General features: G+C 39.5%; 2 protein-coding genes across 2 annotated transcripts; one reads left to right on the top strand and one right to left on the bottom strand.

Moving 5' to 3' along the window:
• The first annotated feature begins 491 nt into the window (after nucleotides 1-491).
• On the top strand, nucleotides 492-14,211 carry pou1f1 (POU class 1 homeobox 1). Its single transcript, XM_061841761.1, has 7 exons — nucleotides 492-627; nucleotides 2,804-2,965; nucleotides 3,819-3,917; nucleotides 9,932-10,195; nucleotides 13,595-13,759; nucleotides 13,840-13,900; nucleotides 13,977-14,211. Exons 1-7 carry the CDS (start codon nucleotides 492-494, stop codon nucleotides 14,209-14,211), a joined length of 1,122 nt encoding a protein of 373 aa, XP_061697745.1.
• Nucleotides 14,212-15,747: 1,536 nt separating this feature from the next.
• chmp2ba (charged multivesicular body protein 2Ba) lies at nucleotides 15,748-27,737 on the bottom strand. Its single transcript, XM_061842359.1, has 6 exons — nucleotides 27,480-27,737; nucleotides 24,359-24,450; nucleotides 21,927-22,121; nucleotides 18,731-18,833; nucleotides 18,192-18,298; nucleotides 15,748-16,885 (listed from the first exon to the last, which is right to left on the bottom strand). Exons 1-6 carry the CDS (start codon nucleotides 27,511-27,513, stop codon nucleotides 16,769-16,771), a joined length of 648 nt encoding a protein of 215 aa, XP_061698343.1. The 5' UTR covers nucleotides 27,514-27,737; the 3' UTR covers nucleotides 15,748-16,768.
• Nucleotides 27,738-27,752: the final 15 nt, after the last annotated feature.

The following is a 27,752-nucleotide window of genomic DNA, read 5'->3' as shown; positions in this document are numbered from 1 at the left end:
TGGAGACTGGATAACAGGAAGGCAGGTACGGAAAAACACAATAACACCAGTGGCATGGGATTGGTAGCTGGAGATTGATGTGAAAGGGTGGAGTGAGGAGAAGCTGCAGGTCAGGAGGGGGTATAAATACCTGCAGGCGGATGCAAAGTCTCCAGGGGGTGACAGACGCTGACCTACCTGTTGGTAAGGACTGAGGAAAGGGAGCTGGGTGCTTGAGGTGTTTCAGAAAATTAATCTGAAACTCTCTTGAATGTAAATCTTCCTCTTTGTTTTTGGGGCGATAAAAGTCATCCACATCAGATTTGATGAACCCTCAAAAATTGAGGGTGAAAATAGCAAGAACGTGCTGTATGTGGAGAACAGCCAGAGACGCTGAAAATGAGATAATAGGAAAGGATGAGAATTAGTAAAAGGGGATGATGAAACTTGACGGACGGGGAAGTTACGATTTCAGATAAAGTGGACCACATCAGACTCCGCAAGGAGGCCAAATGGCGTCTCAGGCATTCGGTGTTGACTCCTTCACGCCCCTGGCAGGAGACTCCCCTCTGCCAATTTTCATGCACCACAGCTCTGCCAGTGACTGCCTGCCAAGCACCTCCCACGGCCACAGCATGGTCTCTGCAGGTAAGCGGGTCTACCGGTCCGGAACACTTGCTCGATTCTTTTGGGCAATATTTACCAATGCCAATGTCAATACCAGTGTGGATAATTTCAGTTGGCACATCTGCCTCACAAGATCTTTGACTGGGAGTTCCACTCCGGCTTCTGGCATTCTCAATTTCACTATTCCACCGTCTCTATCAATCAAGCAAACTTGATTTAAAAAAAAAAAAAGCAACTGAAAGTGCTTTAAAATGATGGTTAAAATCAACCAAGTTAAAACTCATGATGACATGATGGCTTATGGTGAATCTCTGTGTACACTGCAGTACAGTTGAATACCACTGCAAACGATTCATGTCCTTGTATTAAAGAATGTACTAATGCATTTCTTACACCATATCTCATTTGACTGTCAAGAGGAAAGGCGGATTGCCTTTATGTCATTTGTTTCTGTGTGGGTTTGCTTGCGTTCATAATGTCACAGCTTATGCAGCACGCACTGCCATGACAGACGCATTCCTTCCAAGAAAGTTGCGTCGTCCTCCGACACAAAGGCAGGAATTACAGTAATGTTGCAAAATGCTTCCAATCAAGGTTGTTCAGTTCAGTCATCTCAATGGATTGCAATTTTATTTTTTCCAGGCATTGTGGACAACAGTTTTTCAGGTCTTTTCCTTCATGCTAATCGATATAGAACAAATGAAGTAATTTTGTTTATATTAAAGTATTTGGTAATTGCAGCATTCTCTTGATATTTCCACGTATCCTCCAGAGGAGAGTGGGTGTTTGGAAAAAAAGAGCTTTTCTGATGAGGTATTATTTGCTGTATTGTACGAATTCATCAGTGCCGCAGCACGTGCATATTTTTACTTGTGGGTACAACATTCATAAAGAACGAATGTCCGGGCAGTTTGAAAGTGTAAAGGTATGCATATCCTGCTCAATGTAGTTTTACACCTTCACTCTGTATTATAATATATTTGGATTCTTTTTTTTGTGTGTTTGAGACGTTAACAAATCATTCACGTGTTTGAGGCAAGCAGATATTCAACTACTACTGTTTCCCAAAAATGACTTTGGTTGTGCATCAGTATTTATTGCGCATAGGCAGTTTGGTAAAATAAAAGTGGACATACACAGACACATTTCTTTATCATCACACTATTGCCAGGAAAGACATACCATGCGGTCTCCTTTAAATCCTAATATGTACAAGTAGAGGGGGCACGGTGGAGCAACTGGAGAGTGTTGGCCTTACAGTTCTGAAGACCGGAGTTCAACACCATACCACCACTGCCAACCCCTGACCGCAATCCCACCCTTGAGTTTGCATGTTGTCCCAGTGCCTGCATGGGTTTTCTCCGGGCACTCCGGTTTCCTCCCACATCCCAAAAACATGTAACATTAATTGGACACTCTAAATTGCTGTAGGTGTGATTGTAAGTGCAACTGTTGTTTGTCTCGATGTTCCCTGCGATTGGCTGGCAACCAGTTCAGGGTGTACCCCGCCTTCTGCCCGTTGACAGCTGGGATAGGCTCCAGGACTCCCCGCAACCCTCATGAGGATAAGCGGCAAAGAAAATGGATGGATGGATGGATGTACAACTAAAAATGCACATCCCTTCACACAAAAGCAAGTATAACTACTGTTGCTCTAAGTCTTTTGAAAGACAAATACAAATGTTGACCTCAAGTTCTGCTAAAAACTACTGATCATCTGATTTAAAAAAAAAAGATGTGTTTACCATGGTTTTGATTTATTGGAAGATGGGCAATGTACTGTGCTTTTTACACAAAAACAGTCAATGGTTTCGAGATGATATTGATGCCACTGCTGTGTAAATCATGAAGTTGCATAACGTGTATCTTTAATACCAGTAATTGTTAGCTTTAAACGTCGTATCTACGTGTAATTTGCTTACAGTACAATTAAACTGAAGTGATTTGCAAATTGTGAATAATGTTGCAGTTGCTTAAAATTATACCAATTTTTCATTTGTAGGAATAAGACGATCTCACGTTTGATGAATACCTAGACCTAATTCTCTGCGGTGTTTAACACTGTTTTTTTTTTTTTTTTTTTTTGAAGATTTTTAAGAACCACTTCTGTAAATGAATGAAAAAATATATAATTAGAGAGCAAATGTCATGCATGAAAGAAAGACCCTAACCTATATGATTTGTTTTATTCCCTCAGTGCCATCCGGGCTGTCCCTGGCTCAGCCCCCCAAGCGTTCCCAAATGCAACTATCCACAACCTCCCTGGGAAACGCTCTGGGCAACAGCCCCCCCAGCCTCCATTACCCAGTCACCCCGTGTCACTACAGCAACCAGCAAGCCACCTATGGCATTATGGCAGGTAGGTTGGCAGTATGGTCACTCATCAATTAAAACTGAGGTTTAAATGAGAACAATCTGGCAAAGAGAATTTTGGATCATGTTTTTGGAATGTTGGGTGAGAGTAATGTGTAACTTTGCTAGAGGAGCTCATTTTCTTGAAAATCTCTCGCAACAGTAACACAGCATTGTGACATTCATGAATGACTGGCATGCTTGTGCGTGCAGACTTATACAAAAAAAAAGCATTTATATGTTTGTGTTGAAAAGGAAATTTAATGCAATTGTAGTTGATTTTAAGACCTCCACATATCCACTCAGAATATTTCATCTCTAAACCTAGAAATGAATATAAATATATAAAAGTATATTGCTCATTAGTTATATAGATATAAGGTGTTATTTGCAGTCGGCACAGTGGCACAGCTGGAAAGCATTGGCCTCACAGTTCTGAGGACCTAGGGTTTAATTCCACCCCTCCCTGTGTGGAGTTTGCATGTTCTCCCTGTGTCTGCGTGGGTTTTCTCCGGGCACTCCAGTTTCTCCCACATCACACAAACATGCAACATTAATAGAACACCCTAAATTGCCCCCTGGTGTGATTGTGAGTGCGACTGTTGTCTGTCTCCATGTGCCCTGCGATTGGCTGGCAACCAGTTCAGGGTGCCTGCCTCCTGCATCCTGCCCGTTGACAGCTGGGATTGGCTCCAGCACGCCCTGCGACCCTTGTGAGGATATGCGGTCAAGAAGACTGATGGATATAATAGTATAATATTAAAATACATAACATTAAAACCTATTTTTTGAGCAATTATGATTGCCTTGTGTGTGACTAAAGGTACCTCTATGTTTTTTTTTTTCTTTCTTCACGACAGCTCAGGAGATGCTCTCTGCAAGTATTTCTCAGACTTGTATCCTGCAAACATGTGGGGTCCCCCCACCTAACATGGTGAGCGCTGCAAACCCGCTGCAAGGTAACCATGACGCCGTTTCATTACTTTATCTACATCGAGCAGTGCAGTTGTTGGTTTTCAAATTAACTTAGTGGGGGCTATATGCTTGCCCCTTGCGAAGGGTATGAAACTTCCCAAGGGTGGGGATTTTTCTATGATTTTGTAATTTACAACTTCATCTCTTCCTGTTTTACATCAAATTCTATCTTCTGGCTATCCACTCGAAATTCATTACAAGTATGTTTATTTGTTATGTACTGGATTTGATTAGATACGATTACAGTAAAATGGGATTTATTCTGCACTTTAATGTTTTGACCAAATTATATCATTTCAAATTTGGGCGACAGGCGATCATTTTGTTTACCAAAGAGACTTTTAATGGCTTACTGCACTCCAGTGGAGCAAATGAGGGACACAATTTAAATTTTAATAAGCCTGCTGACCAAGGTAAATCTACCTGCTAAATATACCACTATACTACTTTTAGCAGTACAGTATAAGAAACATTTGTGGAACTAAGAATACATAAAAACGTCATATTTAAGGTAATTTTATAATTCGTGCTATGCCAACAAACTAGAGTTTGAACGGTGAAAAGATAAAAATGCAGTAATATTTTGTTGGACAAAAAATAATATGCTTTTTTTTTTAAAGAAGACAATTATTTTTTCAAATTAATGACTGTATGTATGTGGTCAAAAATGTCAGTGGGCATATTAAAAGGGCGAGAAAATCTAACAAGCCCTGAGGGTTAAATGTTTACATTCATTTCAAAGCTGAATAACTTGCTTGGTGTGGATGTTTGACCCTTTTTTATGAGCTATATTAACCCTAACAAACCCTAACCCTACAAAAAGTAGAACAGCCATTGAATTGTTCTCTGTTGCAATGTCTAATATGCTAGGGTTAAAATTTTAACCATAACCAACAAATCCTTTTCTGCGTGTTCAGAGACCTGAAGAAACATTGTGCATTTGGAATGATTGTCTTTCTACTGTTGCCAACGATTGTGTTATTTCCAGTTCCTTTCCTGCAGACTGCTGTAGGTAGGTGTTGATGGCGACTATGAGTCACATTCTGCATTTAGCTAAATGCAAATAACACTACAAACAAAAAATATAATATTTCTCTGACATTCTCTCATTTAGCTTTAAAACATCAATAGTGAGCACTTCAACAATATTACAAATGATTTCCAGTATAAAGCAGCAGTGAAGTTCCACACCACTGCATACTATAGCCACAATAATAAACATTTTCTTAAATTAACATTTTTTTAGGCTTATATATAATATTATATAAGGCTTGGATTTGTGACACCGGTTTTGAATTGGATCTTATCTATTGTAATGTCGAATGGGTGCAGGAATTCACCAAACAATATTGCTGACATACTGTTAATATTCAGAAAAGGGAAAGAAGGAGAAGAAATGTTGGAGCACTGAAGTCAGATGATGTAATGATGTGGAGGAGATGGAACATGACCTGAAGCTGGAGGTCAAGTACAATTAACATTTTCCAAAGCAATAGTAACACTGATTCGTTAAATAGGTGAGATGGCCGGGAAATATTCTCCGGAGAGCTCAAACGAAGATGACGCTCAAGTGACCAATGAATTGTTATGTACGTGGTGTCAAAGTCCTGCACAGAAATATATGACATCATTCACCATCATGAGGATCAAATGCCTCCCAAACAAGGAACAAATTAATTCGACTGTTTTTTTCCCCATATTTTATTCACACTACTTTAACAGTAATAATGTGATGGATGAAGTAATGAAGAACTGAGAAGTTATTGAAAAGAAGCATGAGGTAAGAAACACATTAAGTGGATCTGAGTTTAAGTGACAAATTGACCGGAAAGTTAAACAAATTCAATGGTCAAAAAGATCACCATACAACTGAGACATAATAGGGTGACATTAATCATCAAAGCTACATGTTTATGAGGACACCATTTCACTGTGTTGTATCCCATATATGATATTTACCTGTTGATGTGTAAAGCAGTATGTTGGAAACAACAACTCCATAAATGTAACAATTGATTACACCCACAGAAACAGTTCTTGGCAAACATTTTAAACCTTACTTTTTTCACGTCTTCCGGCAAGTAACAACATCGTCCAAAGTCCACTCTACTTTTCTCGCTTGTAAAGCCTTCCAAAATTGGAGATGGTGTGTCGAGCTTCAAGGGGAGAAGCTCAGAGCTTGTCTCTTTTGGGAGATGATGGGGAAAAAAAACACCTAAGTTCTTCTGTGGGTTATCTGGAGGAAATTGCATTTAGTGTGCTCACTCGTGTGTGTTGCAATATGGAAAACTATATTTTAAGCCTGAAAGAACAAAATATTTTCTCACTTTCAGATTAGGTTAATGAGGTAGCTGGGTTGCTAGCTAGCTAGCTGACCTTCACCTTGACTAGCAAGGAAGCGATATAGCCAACTAGCCGCACACAAAGATAGTTTTGTCCACACAAAACAACAACAACAACAACAACAAAAAAAAAAAAAAACGGTTTAACCTTTTCTCCAGTGGTGAAGAACACAAGGTTTGGAATTAATCATAGCCACAGTAATTGGAATGAGTGTCTGGCACTAGAGAGTCCCCCCCCCCCCCCCAAAAAAAAAGAGGAAAAAGACTGAAGTAAGGGCAGTGTGCATGATCAAAAGAGCCCAAATTCCCTTTCTTGACTAACAACCATATGTCTGGCAATGCTTTGCCCTCAGCATTGTGGGAAGCAAAGTTAAAAAAAAGAAATAAAATAAAGATAAAAAGAAAAGGGGACATACTGAGAACGCAGTGATCGTTTCATTTCAGGGCTCAGAAACTTCGGAGGATGTGCAGTAGTTTGAGAGAAATGAAGAAAAAAATTAACTCAGATCTTTTTTTTTTCGTAATTTTTTTTCCCTCTTTAGCTGCTACGCTAAGAGAGGGTAGGGTCCGGAGTAAGATGAAAAGCTCCCGTTGGCAGACATTAAAAACATTATAGTACGATGTTGTTGTGGTAATAAAATAAAACAAAATGAAATAAAAATAAACAATGTGCAACAGTGTGCGCTAAAGAATTATTTAAGTGTCGGAACATAATTTGATTCTAGGAATATTTAATTTAGTTTCTATTTTTTTTTTAAATGTACTTACCGGGTATTTATTTATCTTTTAATATTAATGTGTCCTCCCCCCATGCCCAGATTCCCCCCACCCCTTGGTTACTTCTTTCTACATTCCCAAAATACTCATTTTAGGTTAACTGAAGACTAAATGATCCATAGGTGTGAATCTGAGTGTTAATAGTTGTTTCTCTATTTGTGCCCTGCAATTGTCTGGGGACCACTCCAGAGAGTGCCCCCGGCTTCTTGTGCAAAAGTCAGCTGGGACAGCCTGCAATTCACTTGGGACCCGAATACTGTTATAGTCTCCCCCAACTTGAGGTGAAAATTACCAATAATGGAGTATGATGCCAAGTCAGTATTTTGTGAATGAGAAAGAACTATGACTAAAGGAAACTCCTCGCTTCACTTCAACATGCTACTCTGGTACTAATATGACACCGAAGCAATACTGTTACACTACATTAAACAGCTGTTTGGCCCGAAGACAAAACAGCTAATAGGTGAGTTTTAGTTTGCAAATCACTGGAAATAAAATAGATGTGAAAATGTGGGGAAAAAACGTTTTTTTTACATAATAGTTTGTGTACAAATATGAATGAAAATTGAAAAAGAAATTAAAATGATGAAATTCTACATTATGGGAGCAAAAACATTTGATTAAATGTTAAGTTATATCTAATGACTGCAGTAGACAGGAAATAGCGATTATTCAACCAAACTTGACCGAAATCATTACATCATGCATGTTTCTCAAGAGCCAACTGCATCCCATGCATCCATGTATTTCCTGTCAAATAGTACACTTGTGTATTTCAACATTCTGGCCATGCATGATGTCCACTGTAGAAGATGGAGCAAGTGGTCCTGATTTTGAAGTGTTGGACATCACTGAAAAAGAAAAAGCCAGAAGGCTTTCTGGATGCTGTCTAATAGATAGTACCTGGTATGTAGCACCGATGCAGTATTGATCAAACAGTGCGGTTGCCTGGTAATATTGATTACCTTAAAAAAGGTGCCCAGCTCTTAAAGCCGGAGATGTACTTCTGTGTACTTCTGTATTGGGTGAATTTTGTAGAGTGATCCAATTCATGGTCAAAATATGTAGTGACGTCTATGATAGAAAGATAATGTCACTTATTTTTGAACAGGCAAATTGTTCCAAATAAAGGTTGTATCAGTTTAATCAGTTAGGTTTGTATCAGGAATAATGAATAGATGCTCAAATGAATGCATATTGAAACATACTTGCCACTAATTGAGGTACACAGGGGCAATTTTCCATCCATCCATCCATCCATCCATCCATCCATCCATCCATCCATCCATTTTCTGAGGCGCTTATCCTCACAAGGGTCATGGGAGTGCTGGAGCCTATCCCAGATGTCATTGGGGTGGAGGCAGGGTACACCCTGCACTAATCGACAACCAATTGCAGGGCACATAGAGACAGACAACAGTCGCACTCACAATCCCACCTAGGAGCAATTTAGAGTGTCCAATTAATGCATGTTTTTGGGATGTGGGATGCCCAGAGAAAACCCACCCATGCACGGGGAGAACATGCAAAGTCCACACAGGCGGGGCCGGGATTTGAACCCCAGTCCTCAGAACTGTGAGGCAGATGCTCTAACCAGTTGCTTCACCGTGCCTTTGAAAGTTTAACAATAACCAAAATATAAGAAATGTGAAAATGCTGAGGTCCCATTGTCTGTCAGAAAGCGAACAATAAAAGAAACTTATGCCAAAGTGGAAAACAACAAGTTGAAGTCTGACACTGCATCACACTGCTGCTGTTGTTTGAATCCCTTTATCTACCTGCCAGGGCCATGATTATCTCTAGATTTTTTTCTACTCGTTTTATGTATTGGTTGTCATGGATTGCACCCCCTGTGGCCAGTGAGTGTGTTATTGCATTATTGCCCTCAAATGTGAGGCAACACAACGTCACCAACAGAAGAGGCCAGCAGTCCAGTCTTTAACATTATTTCGCTCAGTTGAAATAAGGCACAACTCTCAAAATGTCAAAAACATCATGTGGCTTAGTCAACTCAGTGGAGGGCATTTGGCAGCTGGGCCTTCGGTGGCGACTCACCTGACTTAATCCACCTCTTAACATAAGGGTGCCTTGAGATATGAGTTTGGTGCATTCCATCTAGTGTATGCACCATGGCCACCTGGGGACAGTATAGCACAGACATATTGATATATTTTGAATGGAGACAGGCCCATCTCTTCAGTACGGCAATAATATTAATCACAGGGGATAAAAAATATACATGCCTGTGAGCATGTTGTATTGTATGTATTGGTGCATCATTTGTGTTCATGTATCATAACACTACCGCCTTGGTACTAATTGTTAATCTGTGAATGTTTTTGAGTCCCTGTTAAAAACTCTTCTTTTTTTCCCATGTTTCGAGATCATTTCCAGTTTTAAATATTTCTTGTGCTGCGTGCTGTTTTAATTGTACTTTTTTTTCTGTCTCTCTTTGTTTTAAAAGTGTCCAAGATGTTTTCCCCCTTGTTTTTAAATGCTTTCAATCACGTATGGCACATTGAGTTACGTTGTGTATGAAATTCACGATATATATAGATTTGCTTTACTTTGCCCATGGCATTTTCCATTATGTTAGCATTAATCGAGAGGCCTGTAATTCAAAGTCATGTGATTTTAAACAAATGAAGAAAAAAACCCACGTTGTTTTAAAGTCTTGTTTATTAACTCTATATGCAAAACTGCAGAAGTAAAAAAAAAAAAAAAAGTCTGAATGTACCACTGCAGCACTACTATCAGGTCACAATTTGTGAAACCATTGAAAGTGCATGCAACAGTGCCACAACATCATCAGTGTCTCTCCTGGTCTTTCAAAGTCCTGTTGACTCATACCAATTCCCCGGCTTTGCCTTTCTGTCCAGGTTCACTGACTCCATGCCTGTACAAGTTTCCAGACCCCGGTCTGAGCAGCAGCTCCTGCGCCTTAAGTCACGGTTTCTCTTCGCTGCCCTCGGCCCTCCTGATAACTGACGAGGCCCCCGGAGGCCCCTCTGTGGGCGAGATGAAAGTCAGCATCCAGAGAAAGAGCATCCGGGAGCTGGAGGACACACCCGCTATGGACTCCCCGCAGATTCAAGAGCTGGAGATGTTTGCCAATGACTTCAAGATAAGGAGGATCAAACTTGGTGAGGATCTGATGGGATGAAGAGCATTACTAACCCACGCCCTCTTGTGGTGAAGCCATTTAGTAACTAAAATTATAATGGCTGAGCTGTAGATTTATTACCGTTGTTTTTTTTTTTGTGACCAGCATACTAGTGACCTCGCAACCTGCTTTATGTACATTTTTCTTCCCAACAGATGTCTACATTTAAATTGAACTGTTTGGGTTATTTGGGGGAGGGAGGATGGCAAAAACAGAAATGGCATTTTATCGGGTTTTGTTGTCACTCATATTTCAAGAAACCACACAATAAGCCTAAAATCTTTTATCAAACTCTATGTTGTTCATATTCTTGCTTGAAGATGTGTGATTTGTCCTCCTTTGATGAAGATTTACAAACTGTTGATTTGAGTAGCCAACAACAAATTAGAAAATATCAAGGCACCATATATTAATTTCTGTATGAGACCAATGAACCTTTCCGACCTGCCAATCACTTGTACAATGATAGCCAATCAGATAGCCGCATTGTCTTAACCCCTGGCTTGATGCGCCCCTACCACAAGCAATGCTGGTTGTCAGTAGCGTCCGCTTGGAAAAGTTAATGTTACAAAGAAAATGATCCTCAGATGTGCTTGGGGAATGTGGAATTCTGATGAAAGATACCCTGCTAGGTTACAAGGGCCATGGTTGATTCATTTTCCAAAGCCTAAAACACAGTTGACGAAGTGTCTACGATGGATTAAGGTTTGCGAAAGATCGCACATACAACTAAATGTGAACAATATCACCAAACACAAGGCTGCATGTTTCAAGGTAAGTGAGGGAGAAGTATCTTCTCTGACTTTGATGGAATTATTATCAGTGCTTTATATATTGCAGTAGAACAACTTTCACTTTGTTAGTGTATCACTGACCTGGTGAATGAAGTGTGTCATGTTTTATGCCGAAGAATCGTGTTTGTGATACATAAATACGCAATGGAAGAGAAATGTCCATTTGCCTATTGGTATCACATCAGAATTTTAAGACAGAGCACTGGGTTAGATTACGAGCCAAGTCAAACATTTTCATCTGGTGACGACAGTACTGACTGAGTTCATCACAATTGTTTAAATGCGCTTGTAGAAAATCGAACCTAACTCACTTATAAAGACTACAAGGATACAGAAAAGAAAATATGTATTTGAACACCCTCCTATGTTGCAAGTTCTCGCACTTAGAAATCATGGAGGGGTCTGAAATTTTCATTGTAGGTGCATGTGCACTGTGGGAGAGATGATCTAAACAGAAAAATCCAGAATTCACAATGTATGATATTTTAACGATTTATTTGTGTGATACAGCTGCAAATAAGTATTTGAACACCTGTCTATCAGCTAGAATTCTGACCCTCAGAGACCTGTTAGTCCGCCTTTGAAAGTCCACCGCCACTTCACGCATTATCCTGAATCAGATGCACCTGCGTGTGGTCGTTGGCCGCATAAAGACTCCTGCCCACCCCATACAATCAGTAAAACTCAAACTTGTAACATGGCCAAGACCAAGAGGCTTTCCAAAGACACCAGAGACAAAATTCTACAACTCCACATGGCTGGAATGGGCTACGGAGAAATTGCCAAGCAGCTTGGTGAAAAAAGGTCCACTGTTGGAGCAATCATTACAAAATGGAAGAAGCTAAACATGACGGACAATCTCAATCGGAGTGGAGCCCCATGCGAGATATCACCTCATGGGGTCTCAATGATCCTTCGAAACGTGAGGAATCAGCCCAGGACTACACCACAAGACTTGGTCAACGACCAGAAAAGTGCTGGGACCACTGTTTCCAGGGTGACTGTTGGTAATACACTAAGACGTCATGGTTTGAAATCATGCATGGCACGGGAAGTTCCCCTGCTTAAACCAGCACATGTCAAGGCCCGTCTTAAGTTTGCCAATGACCATATGGATCATACTGAGGAGTCATGGAAGAAGGTTTTGTGGTCGGATGAAACCAAAATGGAACTTTTTGATCATAATTGCACTAACCATGTTTGGAGGAAGACGAATGATGAGTTCAATCCCAAGAACACCATCCCTACTGCTTTGGGGGTGTTTTTCTACATATGGGAAAGGACGACTGCACTGTATTAAGGAGAGGATGACCGGGGCCATATATTGTGAGATTTTGGGGAACGACCTCGTTCCCTCAGTCAGAGCATTGACCATGGGTCGTGGCTGAGTCTTTCAACATGACAATGACCCGAATCACACAGCCAGGAAAACCAAGGAGTGGCTCCGTAAGAAGCATATCAAGGTTCTGGCATGGCCTAGCTAGTCTCCAGATATAAACCCAATAGAAAATCTTTGGCGGGAGCTAAAACCCCGTGTTTCTCAGCGACAGTTCAGAAACCTGTCTGATCTGTGTGAAGGAGTGGGCCAAAATCCCTCCTGCAGTGTGTGCAAACTTGGTCAACAACTACAGGAAACTTTTGACCTCTGTAATTGCAAACAAAGGCTACTGTACCAAATATTAGCATTAACGTTTTCTCAGGTGTTCAAATACTTATTTGCAACTGTATCACACAAATAAATCGTTAAAAAAAATCATACATTGTGATTTCTGGATTTTTCTTCTTAGATCATCTCTCTCACACTGAACATGCACCAGCGAATAAAAATTTCAAACCCCTCCATGATTTCTAAGTGGGAGAACTTGCCATATTGCAGGGTGTTCAAATACATATTTTCTTCACTGTATTACTCATGATCTTTCCAAGTAAAAAGTACTCACCCTGCTTTACATGTGCTGTACCATTCGACTATTTTATCATGTTTGATTTCAATATGAAGTTTGTGAGGCGTCAAACTTTTTTGCATCGAGCACCAACAAATCGCTGTAACTCTGACATTGTGTCCTGCTCCTTCCAAAATCTTAATTCTGTGTACATATCCTTGCATGAAATAGTTGACACTTCTCTGTAGAACTCTTTTGGACAAGTCTGACACATTTGGCAAAAAACACAATGCAACATTATCTGGAATACGTGATAGAGAATCGACTTCAAACCTGTTCTGTTCAGTCGCCATTTTGGATGTGAGCAGTGTAGCTTGTGGGACATGGCAACTGTAGCTAGGGCGCGGAGCTTAAGATCGCCAGTCGGAAAGGTCCATTAATACTATGTTCAGTACAATATGATGTATTAAGTACAGGCTGTTCCTAAGGTCTGAACACAGGGAACTGACATATTAATATTAAAATCTTTAAGAATACAAGATGTACTTGCCTGTATGGCCACACAACAGGAAAGCCCTTGCATACAATTTGCGAATTAATGACTCCACCAGTGTAAAATTGCATAAATGTAGTCACAAATACATTTGAAAGTTGGTTTAATCATTATATTTTGTGCGTGTGTGTGTTTGTGTGCACTACTAGGCTACACTCAGACCAACGTAGGTGAGGCCCTCGCCGCCGTGCACGGGTCAGAGTTCAGCCAGACCACCATCTGCCGCTTTGAGAATCTGCAGCTGAGCTTCAAGAACGCCTGCAAACTGAAGGCCATCCTGTCCAAGTGGTTGGACGAAGCCGAGCTCGCTCGAGGTGAGCCCGGCGCCAATTCCTCCCATTGCTTTAGTCGCCTTTCAGTCTGTAGATCAGCTTCCTCTCACATCCCCCTTCAGCTCTCAACAGTGATAAGATTGGAATAAATGAGCGGAAAAGGAAAAGGAGAACAACAATCAGGTAGGAATTGTTTGAATCTGCTCGTGGCTGCAGCTTTTGACTAATTCTTTATCCTCTGCTTTTTCCCCTAATGCAGCCTGGGAGCTAAGGAAGCTCTTGAGCACAGCTTTATTGAAAAAAGTAAACCATCTTCCCAGGAAATAGCTCGGATAGCCAAAGGGCTCCACCTGGAGAAGGAGGTTGTCCGGGTGTGGTTCTGTAACCGACGCCAGAGGGAGAAACGGGTCAAAACCAGCCTCAGCTCTTGCTTGGCCAAATTAAGTCCAAACTGCATAGCTCAGATGAGTAAAACACACCAGGCACTAATATAAATAATGGATAAATTCTTGATATTTGAGTTTTAGTTTCACAGTCACTGTGTTCTGTCTTATCCAGCAAGTTGAATGTTTTTTTTTTCTTGCACACGCAAGTCAGTTGCTCCATCAGAAATGTAAAAATAAATAAAAAGATATTTGTAGTTTGAGAAGCACTTGTCTTTCTTAGTTAGCAGAGCTCATTATTGTAGCATGGATGAAAATACATACATTTTAGGTAAATGTCTAATTTGCCGTGATTGGCTGGCAACCAATTCAGGCTCCATCACTCCTGTGACCCTTGTGAGGATAAGTGGCCCAGAGAATGGGTGGATGGATGGATGTCTAATTTGCAGGAATATTTGCTTATGCAATAAGGCCAATTATTAGCTGAAGTTTAAGGTTTTTTTTTTTTTTTTAAAAATACTTAAGTTGGTATGTGGCTGTATTTTTATGTCAGTACAGTTGTGTTTTTTTTTATTTCACTAATTACTATGTATTTGTACCAGGTAAAATAACACTGTCTGCGATTTATTTATTCAGATTTAATATATTATATACCAAATTAATGGGTTTTTAATTAATGTTTGATCACAAACGTTAATATATTTTGTATTATTGTGATACAACACCACAGGTGCCTACAGTCTAAGCTTGTGAGCTGATACAAGGCTGACACCTAGAGAGGTTAGTTTCACTACCATACTGGTGAAAGCATCAGTTATGATTCAGAAATCCATCTCAGAGTATAGGCACCAAACTGGCAATAATTCATGTTTAACAACAGCAAAGTCACATCCCTTAACAAAATTGTTTTGTAAAGAATCAAAAAATGCTGGTAGAAAATTGCAGCTATTTCATCCGACTGCATTGCTACTAGTCAAGCTCCTTTCTCCATATTAAGTCACCAAATAAGAAAACTATAGGAGAAAACAGCTCCCAAATTATCTTCCTACATATATATAGATAGATTTAAAGGCATCTCTAAAGCTATAAGGACAATTTATTCTACATTTTCACTCATCCCAACATATTTATGGACGTGTGACATAAAAACACTCAAGTAATAATAAGAATTAAAAAATCCTGTTGAATAGGACAACTACTCCACCTGCTGTTATACTATTTCCCCCCTGCATAAGTAGCAATTTTATATACATTAGTGACTGTAAAAGTTAGGCTTTCTTAATATGGTTAGAATTCTACTCTACTATTATATGATACAGTTTATATATAGACTAAAGCTGTTACCGCAAGCCTGACAAAGTCATGAAAGGTTATTTCAAAAAGATGAACTCTCACAAAAGGTCACAAGGGCTTTGTTTGTAGTTACTATTTAAATGTAAACAGAAACGACATTTTACGTGTCTCGTTTAGTTTAACGACTTGTTGCATTTGGTGGTGTTGGTGAAATGTTGGGATTTGGTGTAAAATTGAAATTCCACTTGTCATTGTGTGCATTCAAATACTTTGTTTTAGCATAGTTTATGGCTACTAAAGCCGACTAAATGTAATTGGGGATCCTTCAAAAGGGAAATATGCACACTATCAAAACATGGTACCAGAAGAAATTTTATTACTTATAAAATCCCATTTACATAGTCCAGTAATTACGGAGAGTGGACACAAACTAAAACAGAAATCTCGGGCAATGCAATTTTCAAAGACGCTTTTGCTCAGTGGTTTTTCGCAAAACATGTTTACAAATGTAAGAATGGATGATTAAGATTATTGTATGTTTGTGCGTGTGTGATACTTGCATATACACACACAAATAATCTAGTCTGGAAAAACAGGGATAAAGTAACAGAGCAAAAAGTCAAGAGACAAGAAAGAAAACTTGTGGTGGATGATGCCAGAACACCAAAGCACAGAATCACCTCCATCTCTTGCGTCACAGTGACAATCATTTTGCTGAATTTTTGTGTTTGGAGCAAGAGGCAGCTTGTCAAAAAGAAATAAAGAGAAAAAAAATCTATAACTGCACAGCAGCTGAAAAAGAATGACGGCAGGACAGGCGCCATCCTGCTATCGCTGAAGAACTCCCGTGGTTTATTGAATAAGATAAAGACCAACTAAGAAACCCCCAGAACCCCTCAAATAATCACCAAGTACTGCATAGTACACTCAATGGCTAACAGTGATATTCCTTGTTTAGTCCCGACAGTCAGCAGTGTAAATGGGTTGTCTCAGAAAATCTTTATAAAGTTTAATCTCTGATTCTGATGTGAATCTGAGGTTTAAATTCATGAGGTTTCACTCATGTGGATTTTGCCCTCCAAATAAAGGGATAAAACTTAAGTAAACAAGAATGTATTAAATGATCATGTATAGCGTCATGTTTAAGCAAAGGTAGATCTAGCCCTTCTGAAGAGAATGAGCTGCACAATAAATAAGAGTGCAGGTGGCTTCCAGCTTTTTCGGGTCACGCGTTGATCGTTTATCCACCATTAATATGTCTGTCAATGCATTGACTGGGTTGGTCTGCGTTGGTGCAAGTGTAACAAGTTAACCAGTGACAAAGTCAGAGTGTCAGTCGCCGTATTAAAGAGAACAGATGATGCATTCAAAGATGTTAGTCCACCCCCAGGGCACGGAGCTGTCTCTCGATCTCTTCGTCAGACATGGTGGCCTTTTTGGATACGGCGGCGGCTCCGGGGACGCTCTTTCCTGCGGCTGGAGCTCGGAACATCTGTACAGACATACACATACGGAGAGGCAGAAATAATAAAAAAATGCTTTCTGGCAACTCTTCTTGTCCAGCTTGCACAATACACAACAGCATCCAGATCATGATTTCTTATCTAATTGCAAATTTAGAAGCAAGTTAAAGATTTCTGCTCCTGCTCTACAGCTGTGCACTTGATTATTTGACAATGTTGGTGCGGGAAATGCATCAACTTAAACTGATGCCAACCAATGGCAGATGCTCAACCAGGTACTTTAAATCAAAGCAGAGAAGCTGAGGGTTCAGCTGCTTCTTGTGGCAGCTGCCAGGCATGCCATCAGCAGAGCTCAAAGCTTACTTCTTCAGCATAACACATGGATTTGCAAAATTCTTGACATTTTCAACAGGATCAATTATAAACCAGGAATTTACAAACAGTGCATTGAAAGTGTGTTATCACAATGCATATTATGAAAAATTGTTGTGGTGGCTGGCTTGACTGCCTTTTGGACTGGAGGATGGCCTGACCACAGTTCTTTTTCATACGGTGTAGGAAATTTTGGAGTAACTACGTGAGGAGATCACATATTTCTATTCCAGTACTTTGAATTTTTCCTGCCATTTTTTCAGATGGGAGAAGAGATTAGTTGTTTCCTTGCGGGCCAGACAACTCTTGAAGGATGTTAAACAAGACGTGTAACGTGTTTTTTAATGTCACTTGCCATAAACGGAAACATGCAGAATATAGATGATCCCTTTATGAGGCACAAGCTCCTCACTGTGATGATTCTCATCTGCACTTTTTGCTGTACTTTCATCTCTCAGCATGACTTGATTGTTTGACTGACTGCTGAGGTTCTAGGAGCAGGGTGCACTTGGCGCCACTCACTTGTTATTTAGGCACCTCAATGAAATCGTAACCATCCCTTCACCCGTGGTGGTTGGCTGACTACTGGATAAGAAACACTTCATATCCAGAAGATGCCGCATTTAAAATGTAAAAATCACAGATGAACATCCTTGTTTAACCACGGCAGTCAAAATCATGATCATGATTTAAACTGATTTTAACTGTGCAGCCCTAGTTCAAAATTAATCCACATGAAGTTTTCAAAATACTGTATTTGATAAATTTGAAAATTTCATCTTAAGTTCCCACTGAAATTTACTGAAAACTTGCTGGGAAAATTCCCTTATAAGCCTAATGAAATATAAATCATCACCTAATTGTAGCTGGAATTACTTTGTCCTTTTGCTTCCATGAAATTTGATGTCATGATCTAATGTGTTGCATAGGCACTAAGATGCGTTGTCATTTGGACTTCCTTACCTTTCCTGAGATCTCGATGCCAATTTCATCTAGAACTTGGTTGACAATGTCCTCAGATTCCTCCTCATCTCCAGATTCATCCAAGAAGTCATCCATGGTATCGTTTACTAAAGAAGGGGGGTAGGGGGGAAACAACTAAGTCGGTGTGATACAAGGATTTTTGCTCACATTTTGTTCTTTCGACAATGAAAGCACATTTTTGTACAGTTTCTTGCTAATTTGGGCAGCAACGTAATTTAAGAAGTCTGGGATTTAAATCTCAGCTCCAGCCTTCGTTTTTGGAATATGCAGGTTCTCCCCAAACTTGCATGTCGTTTTATGAGGGGGTTACCGCCCACATTCCAAAACGTGAATTCAACAAGGATTGTCTCCAGCTCACAATGGGGACAAGGACTATAGGAAATGCATTTGATTTAAAGAATAGATTGAATGCCAGCAAAATGTAGATATTGATTCATATACTCACCTTAGTCTCTCCCAATCTCTCTCTTTGTGTGTCCATGGGTGTGTGTCTGTGTGTGCTTGTGTGTGTTCCTTACTCATGTCCTCTGTCATGCCCATCTTCATGTTTTCCTTCTGGAAGGCTTGCATGGTCTTCATTGTCTTCTGAGGATCCATTTTTTTGTTTATTGCTTGCATAGTCTGCAGATATATTTGTAAACATAGTTTCAGTTGAAGGTTTAAAGTGCTGCTGTGACGATGATGATGAAAAGAGTGCAAAGCAGCAAGACACAAGGAGCACAGACGGGGTAAACACAATCCTCATCTAAGACTGGATATCAAAGTGTCTGCAGTGATAGTTTTTACGATGTATTTTACATGCCACTATGAGCATAGATCTTATTTAATTTAATCTGAAATTTACAAGGGAGGTTTATAACTTTATTATGAAAAAAAAAAAAAAAAAAAAGGAAACTTCTCCCATCACGGGGTGTCACAGCAACTCACTCACAGTCGCATTATATATTGGCAGTTTTTAAGCTAAATGCCCGTCCTTAACCAATCGTAGTTTTTATGTTTGTTTGTTTTTAATCCATGTGAATATATTAATAGTATATGGATCCTAAAACAATAATACAGTATGTGGAAAATCAGTTGTGGGGGTGGGGTAGGGGAAGAAAACCGGTTGGTCTACTTTCATGCAGCATTATCTGATACTCCACACATTCAAGATACTACCATTGTGTGGTGTTAACAAATGCCAGTATATGGTGACTAACTAATTACTTCAACTTTATGACACAGACACTCAACAACCTCATGCGGAACCCGACTAATGATTAATCCTCATCAATTCGGGGATTAATTATAGCTGACCTGTGTGTTTGCTGAGGTTTGACTCTGAAATGAGCATGTGGCTTCTGGGCTTTTTGTTCCTCTTACACTTCATTAGCAAAGCTGAGATTCAGCTTCACACAGGTACACATTCATACAATAAATGCACAGTAAAATATGGATACCAGTAGTGAAACTAGTTCACTTTTGTAACTGTGACACACCTAACTTTCATCGTAGCTGAGACATAAGGCTTTTTGACTGACGGTACTAGATCTACTGGTAGAGTAATGTTTTTTTTTTCTGAAGACAAATGCTATTTCCGGTTCAAAACTGTTCGGCACATTACTTTGACTATTCTCAACATAGTCTTTTAAGATCTGATACAAAAGGCCAATATTTACAAAGAAAAACACCTTTTCAGTGACCCAAAGGGATGTTTAAATTTTAATCAGTCAATCTAATCTAAATTATGATTTTAATGTGCATCATATTAAACTGAAAATTGATAAAATGAAAAACAGGAGGCTGAGATTCTCTTCCTCTGTTTTTATAGCAGTTAACTGGATTGTAGCCTACTTTAATAGTGCACACAATGCACTGGATAATTTTAAAAAAAAATTTTAATAAACAGGGTTCCTGTATCTTTACTTTGTATTTTAGTAAAATAATAATAAATAAAAGAAATCATTAAATAAAACTGGCAGCACTGTGCTTCAGCTGGTAAAGCGTTAGCTTCACAGTTCTGAGGACGCGGGTTCGATCCCGACCCCACCTGTGTGGAGTATGCGTATTCTCCCAGTGCTTGCGTGGGTTTTCTCCGGGCACTGTGATTGTGAGTGCAACTGTTGTCTGTCTCCATGTGCCCTGCGATTGACTGGCAACCAGTTTAGGGTGTACCCTGCCTCCTGCCTGTTGACAGCTGGGATAAGCTCCAGCACTCCCCGCGACCATTGTGAGGATAAGCAGCAAAGAAAATAGATGGGTAAAACTGAAATACATGTAAATACTTGACAGAAATAGTGTTTGATCCAATGTGCACACGGCATAAACATGCATATGCAATGGCCATAGTAGTACCAGCTCTGCCTCATTTTGAGCCAGAAACTACAATGTATGTTTGTTACCTATAACAAGTACATCAACTTTTCGAAGAACTGATTTGAATTAAGAGGTGTCGGCTTGGAAATTGGATGGATGTAGGCACATCTCATTTTAACAAAGTATCATATCAAGGACAATGCAGCCCTATCGGGGCACAATCCAGTGCAATCTGTAGGTTGCGTCAGGAAGGGCATCTGGAGTAAAACTGTGCCAAACAAATATGAGCATTCATCTAAAGTACCACAGATGCATTATTTGCCTTGAGGATGCTAGTGGAAAAATACAGAGAAGGTCTTTGTGGACCTCAAGAAAGCCTATGACAGAGTAACAAAAGAGGAACTTTGGTACTGCATGCGTAAGTCTGGTGTGGTGGAGAAATATGTTAGAATAGTACAGGACATGTATGAGGCCAGCAGAACAGTGGTGAGGTGTGCCGTAGGCGTGACAGAGGAATTTAAGGTAGAGGTGGGACTGCATCAGGGATCAGCTCTGATCCCCTTCCTGTTTGCTATGGTAATTGAGGGGCTGACAGATGAGGTTAGACTGGAATCTCCTTGAACTATGATGTTCGCAGATGATATTGTGATATGCAGTGAAAGCAGGGAGCAGGTGGAGGAACAATTAGAAAGATGGAATCATGCACTGGAAAGGAGAGGAATGAAGATTAGCTGAAGTAAAACAGAATATATGCGCATAAATGAGAGGGGTGGAGGGGGAGGAGTGAGAAGAGATAGCGAGGGTGGATGACTTCAAATACTTGGGGTCAACAATCCAGAGCAATGGTGAGTGTGGTAAGGAAGTGAAGAAACGGGTTCATGCAGGTTGGATCAGCTCATGGTAGGTGTCTGGTGTATTATAAGACAGAAGAGTCACTACTAGGAGGAAGGGAAAAGTTTATAAAACAGTGGTGAGGCCAGCCATGATGTATGGATTTGAGACGATGGCACTGAAGAGACAACAGGAAGCACAACTGGAGGTGGCAGAAATGAAGATGTTGAGGTTCTCTCTATGAGTGAGCAGGATGGATAGGATTAGAAATGAGCTCAATAGAGGAACATCCAAAGTTGCATGTTTTGGAAACAAAATGAGAGAAAGCTGACTTCAATGGTTTGGTCATGTCCAGAGGTGAGAGAGTGAGTACATTGGTAGAAGGGTGCTAAGGATGGAACTGCCTGGCAAAAGAGCGATAGGAAGACCAAAGAGAAGGTTGATGGATGTTGTGAGGGAAGACGTAAGGGCAGTTGGGGCTAGAGAGGAAGATGCAGGAGATAGGCTGAGATGGAAAAAGATGACACGCTGTGGCAACCCCTAACAGGACAAGCCGAAAGGAAAAGAAGATAATATCAAGGACAACACCTTTGCTGTTGAAGACATGGCCCCAGCCATCTTCATTTGGGAGTTCATGAGCTTGGTCTGCGTAGACATGGAGGTGACTTTGGAGCTGACGGCATATGTGCGGTTCTTCTGCTTTCTCAGCTGGACCATCTGCTTGGCTAGGATCTTACATGCCTCCCGGTTACCACTCTTTGCCATTTTCTTGATCTCGGCTTCCTGAAGAGGAAAATCATCATTTGAGGACAGTGTCCCATCATCTGTAAACAATCTTTATCAATTATCCTCTAATCTATCAATTCTTAGTAAAAGCAACAACTCAAAACAGCCTGCCCGGTATCTGAAGTTGATCGCAATAGAAATGCATCAATAAAATCATATCGTCCTAAACCAACAAACATACCCGCAAACCTCCCAAGAGAATCACGGTGTGTACAAACATAGATATTACAACTAGAGCCAATATGGTTGAGGCCACATTCAGTGAGATACAAATGCATGTTTATCTTTGATAAACATCAGAATATATACTAATGCCCACAGGCGTAAGCGGTGTGGACTCGCGCATGTGTGTATACACTTCCCAAGAGACGATAGTGGAGCTCCAGGTTACAGGAAGCTAGCAAGGCCTTTGAGAAGCCTTGTTTATTTTATGTGCGCGCCCTGTAAGCATCCTTGATCGGAAATAATTAATTATTCATGTTTGAATCTAGGCTTGCATAGATACCGGCGTATGTGATGCATGAGTATCAAACCTGCTGTGCCACCCTGCAACGGGTAAAATCAAATATGGAAAGTATATATGAAACAGGCAGTCAGCGATTATTACAATGTCCACTGCACATTTCGCCTTTCAATACAGTAGTGAGCAGAAGAAAACTGCGCCAGAGGGGGAAATGTGAAATTGAGTGTGTCGTGAATCCAAAAACTGTGAACCTTTAAGGCAGACAGATGCCTGAATAACGGATGAACACTATGTTGCTGGAGCAATCGTATGACTGATGCAAATACATGGCAATATAGGGTTAAACCTTTTCATCATGCCATTTAAAAATGTAATATGTGAGGTAAATAAAATTTTAGGGTTAAAAAAAAACATAGATCCTTTACTGGGGGTGGGTGGTCAGGGTTAAAATAGTTCATTAGTTATATCAGTTAAAATAAACCTTACAGATATGGCTCTTAGTTACAAGCACTCAACTAATGTTATGTGTACTGGTGCATGACATGGCAAATTAGATATATAGATGGATATATAATATTATCATCTTATACAAGATCATTTACTTCAGTAGTTTAACTCATTCATGGGCAGGGTGGGGATTTTTTGCCTTATTGAGATAAAAGTATCCTAAATGGGCCACAATCAAGAAAATAACACTGCTTTTTTGTTAATTAAGTTATATGATAACTTTACTAATTTATAATCTCATCCCCAAAACAGGACGCTGCCCGCGAGAGGGTACTTGGGTTTTCTTAGTAGATCGTCCCAAAAACCAGAATCAGATTAAAACACTTAAATATTTTGATATACTGAAGGATATTATGTGCAAAAACCATGATGTTCAAAAAAATGGGACGCTCCCCATGAATGGGTTGATTTAAAACGTGAAGCTCAAGTCATATAGAGCTATAAAAACAAGAAATTTATGTCAGTAAGTCCAATTCCTACATTAAAAATATTTGATGTAATACGATTTTTTAAGAAGGTGAAAATTTGGGATATTCTTAGCTAAATACATCAAAATCATTATTTCACATATAAAATTCACTTTTTTTAAAATGTAATGAAACAAGTTTTCCACAACATTCTAATTCAGTAAATTAGTGTAGCCACCCCGCCCCCCGGGTTGTCGTACTTCCATTCAGGGATAAATTGGTTTTGTAATTTGTGCATTTTTTTTGCTCGAGAAAGTGCAAGTGTATGCAAGTACTCAGGGCTAAACTGCAAATGTAGGTCATTTCCGCATCTTAACTCTACATTTCTTCTATTCAGACCATGCAACTGAGGTTAAAAAGCAAGTAATTAGCGCAAATGTGAAATTAAAACCTTGTCTCCTGGTGAAGTAATTATGTCCTCTATGATATTTACTTAATACAATGGAGAAGAGAGAACACGTCTCGTTTCTTGGATCTGGCAGCGAAAGGAAATGTGTGCTTTTGTGCAAACCGCCTTATGGTGGATGTGCGTTGAGCGTGTATGTGGACGGAAGATAAAGAGGAATGGTTGCATGGTTTGCCCGCAGCAAAGCCACCGCAGCAGATCAATCATGTCTATTAATTGAGACCCATTAGTCCGACAGACGTAGTCCCTCCAGAAGGAAGTGGAAAATGTGTCTGTCTCTGAATGTCTGCAAATCAAGGTTGTCATGGTTGGGGATTGATGCAATAAGTAGCAATAAATATGTGCAAAACAGTGTATTTATTTCTCATTTTTGAGAAAGTTAGGGTCTCACCAATTGCTTCTCCTGCTTCTCCAGAGTCCCTCTATCTCTTGTGATTTGTCTCTGGGTGCCACGTAACTCCCTTGACTGTTCCCTGATGATATCTTGAGAAAGAGAGAACATTTTAAATAAATGCAATTAACATAATGTTGGCTTTCTGCACACAGTGGCCTCTCACCAATCTCAACCTTAGGTTAACTTGTACCATATATTCACAACCAACACAAAAAACAAACAAAAACAACAACAACTTACTGACTTCTTTGATATAGAAAAAACAAAATAAGATCTCATTTTGGAGCTTGAGTCCCAGAACTGTCTCAAAACAAAATGGCTAACATCAATGCCATACAAAAATGTACTTTGTGGTGGATAGTGTTTCTAATTATTTCTTTCCTTCATATAGCTCAACAGGACAGCAATCTATCAGTGTATTTTTATACCACTACAAACTAAAACAACACATTATTAATATGATACCTTTATTTCTTTGGTTGCTATTGTAGCATGAACTGGTAGGAAGATCTCAAAAACAATTACTGTAATTTCTCATGCATAATACACACTTTTTATTCCTAAAAAATAAAAGTTGATAAAGCATGTTATACCTAGGTAAAAAGGAAAAAGGATAAAAAAAATATTCCATTGTGTACATGTATACCTTTACATATGGGTCGTGAAAAGACATTTTTATTTCAATACGATATGTCAAGTCTTTTATATACGTTTACAAAACGATAACTTTTTTGCTACTCACCGAGGACGTGTTTGAAAATTCAATCTGACACCCTAATTCTACTCTGCCTTCTTGCAGAAGTCTTAAGGTTTTGTGCTGACACATACTGCTATTTGAAACCGTTTGGAATTCTCCCCACCTTTTCCAATGCCTCAGTTGCAGCTGAAAAAAAACAACCGTAAAGCATGAAGCTGCCACCACCATATTTCACTGTAAATACAGTGTTCTTTTGGTGATGAGCAGTGTTGTGGTTGAGGCAAAAATTCAATTTTGGAATAATGGCCAGTAAATTTAGCTTTGGTTTCATCGGACCATAACAGATTTTCCCATGTGTTTGGAAGATTATGATATGCTCCATATGTTGGAATAAGACTAGTTTATTTTCTGAGAATAACCACATAAATTCAAAAGAAAAAAAGTATACACACTTGTACAATCACATTATTGTTATTATTTTTTAGTTTTGCTTGCCCTGCCAAATACTTTATTGTAATAGGGCATGTTAATGGTGGAAATCGGCTGGAAATTATTTATCTTGCTCTCATTTTTCTTCCAGTGTGTCGACTTTTTAAATCCACTCCTGGTACCTGACAACAAAATTAACTTGGTTACATAAGTTAGTTCTGTAACTTGATGGGAAGTGGGGGAGGCAATAGTTAGAACTAAAGCAGAAACACTTAACACTTATCCCTTTTGGCAAAGGCTCTTAGTTAGTAACCCCACATATGACAAAAAAATATGTAGAATTGTTCTGGTGCCTATTCTTGTGCTTTACATATCTCAAATGAATAACAAATCTTATACCCAACAGTACTGCAAGGATTATCTAGGATCATTACTATTAATTTAAATCATTTATCTAGCTAGCCATTAAATCTATCAATCAGGCATTCCCAAAAAAATATAAAATGCATCACAGTTACTTTAATAGTGAGCAGTGTGTCTGACAGCACATTCCCAAACCCAGAAGCCCTGCATAGATGGCCTGTGTTGCTACTGAGTAAGCTTTCTACCTCCCACACAATTGCTAAGTGGCATCATGTGAGATAATGCATGACCATAAAGCCACACAAGGTGTAAGTGTCAGAATAAACATTTGACCATCAGTGCAGTTCAATTTACTCAACAGTGGAATCCATTTAAAAAGGAGGGGGCATAAAACCTTGATAGAGAGTGTTCAAGAAGCAACAATAAATTGCTTCGGCGCAGAAAAAAGTTCTCATGAACTCGTTGGGTCCACGTCACGTCATGTTAGACCACTTGCGAGAGCGAAACGTGAATACGTACACAGTGACGCAGCAACAACGTATTCAAGTGGGAGGGATATCGTCCTACAAATACAAGTGATCAAGGCCCCCAACACCCATTTTCCAATCACCAGAAATCATTTACAACCCAAGGCTAAAAATTGATGCGACGATACAAGACAAAATAAGGACATTTGGTGAATTTTCCCACGAAGTTGAGAAGAATCTGATGTTGGCTTGGTAACGCCGAGGTGATTGTAAGAACCAACACTCCCTGCGAAACTAGGATAACCATGCTGGGAGGATGTCGGTAGGTCCAGGAATAATACTTCCTTTAAGATGAACTGATTATTCATTTTCTGCTTTTATTATCAAAATAGTTTGTGGCGAAGTTGGCGTTTATATGTCATTTGTTCTTCCAATTGCACTCTATATTATCCCGCTTAATTATAGATTGAATTATTAATTCCTTTTGATTGGGGTCAGTTTTTGCCCTTGTCATGGTTGATTATCCAGCCGGAGGATAATATTGAGATTGAGAGATCAGTCAGATTTTTGACAACACTATATATAAAAATCAAAAGATTTTTTAAAATATATTTTAGAAGAGTATGGACTAAAATTAACATAGAGCAATAGATTGTATGATCAGACGTCAAAAAGATAAGGCTAGCAGAGGATGAGAGACAGACGACAGATACTGTACGATATCTATCTATAGATAGATTGCAACTGTTAAATGCAGGTTAAAATGCAACATTAAGGTGAAAATTGGAACAAAACCCAACACGCGACAAATTGAAAAGGGAAACTACGTCGTGAGAACGCCGTTTTTTAAAATTTATAAATTTAAAATCATTTAAATTCCAAACTACATTTTTGCCAGTTTGACGTACTTGAATACATCCTACCCAACAGTGAAGCAACTAGATGACAATCGTAGTAATTTTCAAAGCAGATATACAAGTGCAACATTTTCATTTTAATTATAAATATAGATTTAGTTGAAACTACAGAAGCAATAGCTATTTGTCCAATGACTCATGGAACACCTAAAACAGGTCAAACGAGTTCAAGTTTGAGCTATGACTAGTTACCGTCTCCAGCTAAAAACACAACTTAGCTAGCTTGTCGCACAAAACAAACTTACCGTCGACAGTCTTCTTCTTGAACAGGGAAGCCATCGTTTTGCTTTGAAAACGGCTCTTTTGTATAAAATACGAAGGTTGCAAGAATACACTGAAACAACTCTTGGTGTAAATAACCTCGGTGTTTGACGGACCGAGAAGCCGGTGTGTGAGTTTAGCTGCCTCGGTCGAGTCTTCCTGGTTGACTTTGTGCTGCCGGGGAGTTCAGTTCCTCCCTCAGCTGACTGGCTCCACCGCTCTGGATGACGTCATGAATCGCAAACAATGCTGCCTTC

The sequence above is a fragment of the Syngnathoides biaculeatus genome, chromosome 14 (assembly GCF_019802595.1).
Source record: "Syngnathoides biaculeatus isolate LvHL_M chromosome 14, ASM1980259v1, whole genome shotgun sequence".
NCBI classification, from domain to species: Eukaryota; Metazoa; Chordata; class Actinopteri; order Syngnathiformes; family Syngnathidae; genus Syngnathoides; species Syngnathoides biaculeatus.
Note: the sequence above shows the minus strand (reverse complement) of the source record. Positions and strands in the feature narration are given on the sequence as shown.

Bases quoted from the DNA above. Each gene is read 5' to 3' on its own strand.
- pou1f1 (XM_061841761.1), top strand. From the start codon at position 492: ATGGCGTCTCAGGCATTCGGTGTTGACTCCTTCACGCCCCTGGCAGGA. The intron at 2,966-3,818 runs GTAGGTTGGCAG...TCTTCACGACAG, and splicing joins CACCTATGGCATTATGGCAG to CTCAGGAGATGCTCTCTGCA. The intron at 3,918-9,931 runs GTAACCATGACG...CTTTCTGTCCAG, and splicing joins CGCTGCAAACCCGCTGCAAG to GTTCACTGACTCCATGCCTG.
- chmp2ba (XM_061842359.1), bottom strand. From the start codon at position 27,513: ATGGCTTCCCTGTTCAAGAAGAAGACTGTCGACG. The intron at 24,451-27,479 runs GTAAGTTTGTTT...CTCTTTCTCAAG, and splicing joins CAAGAAGAAGACTGTCGACG to ATATCATCAGGGAACAGTCA. The intron at 18,299-18,730 runs GTAAGGAACACA...CCCCTTCTTTAG, and splicing joins GGGCATGACAGAGGACATGA to TAAACGATACCATGGATGAC.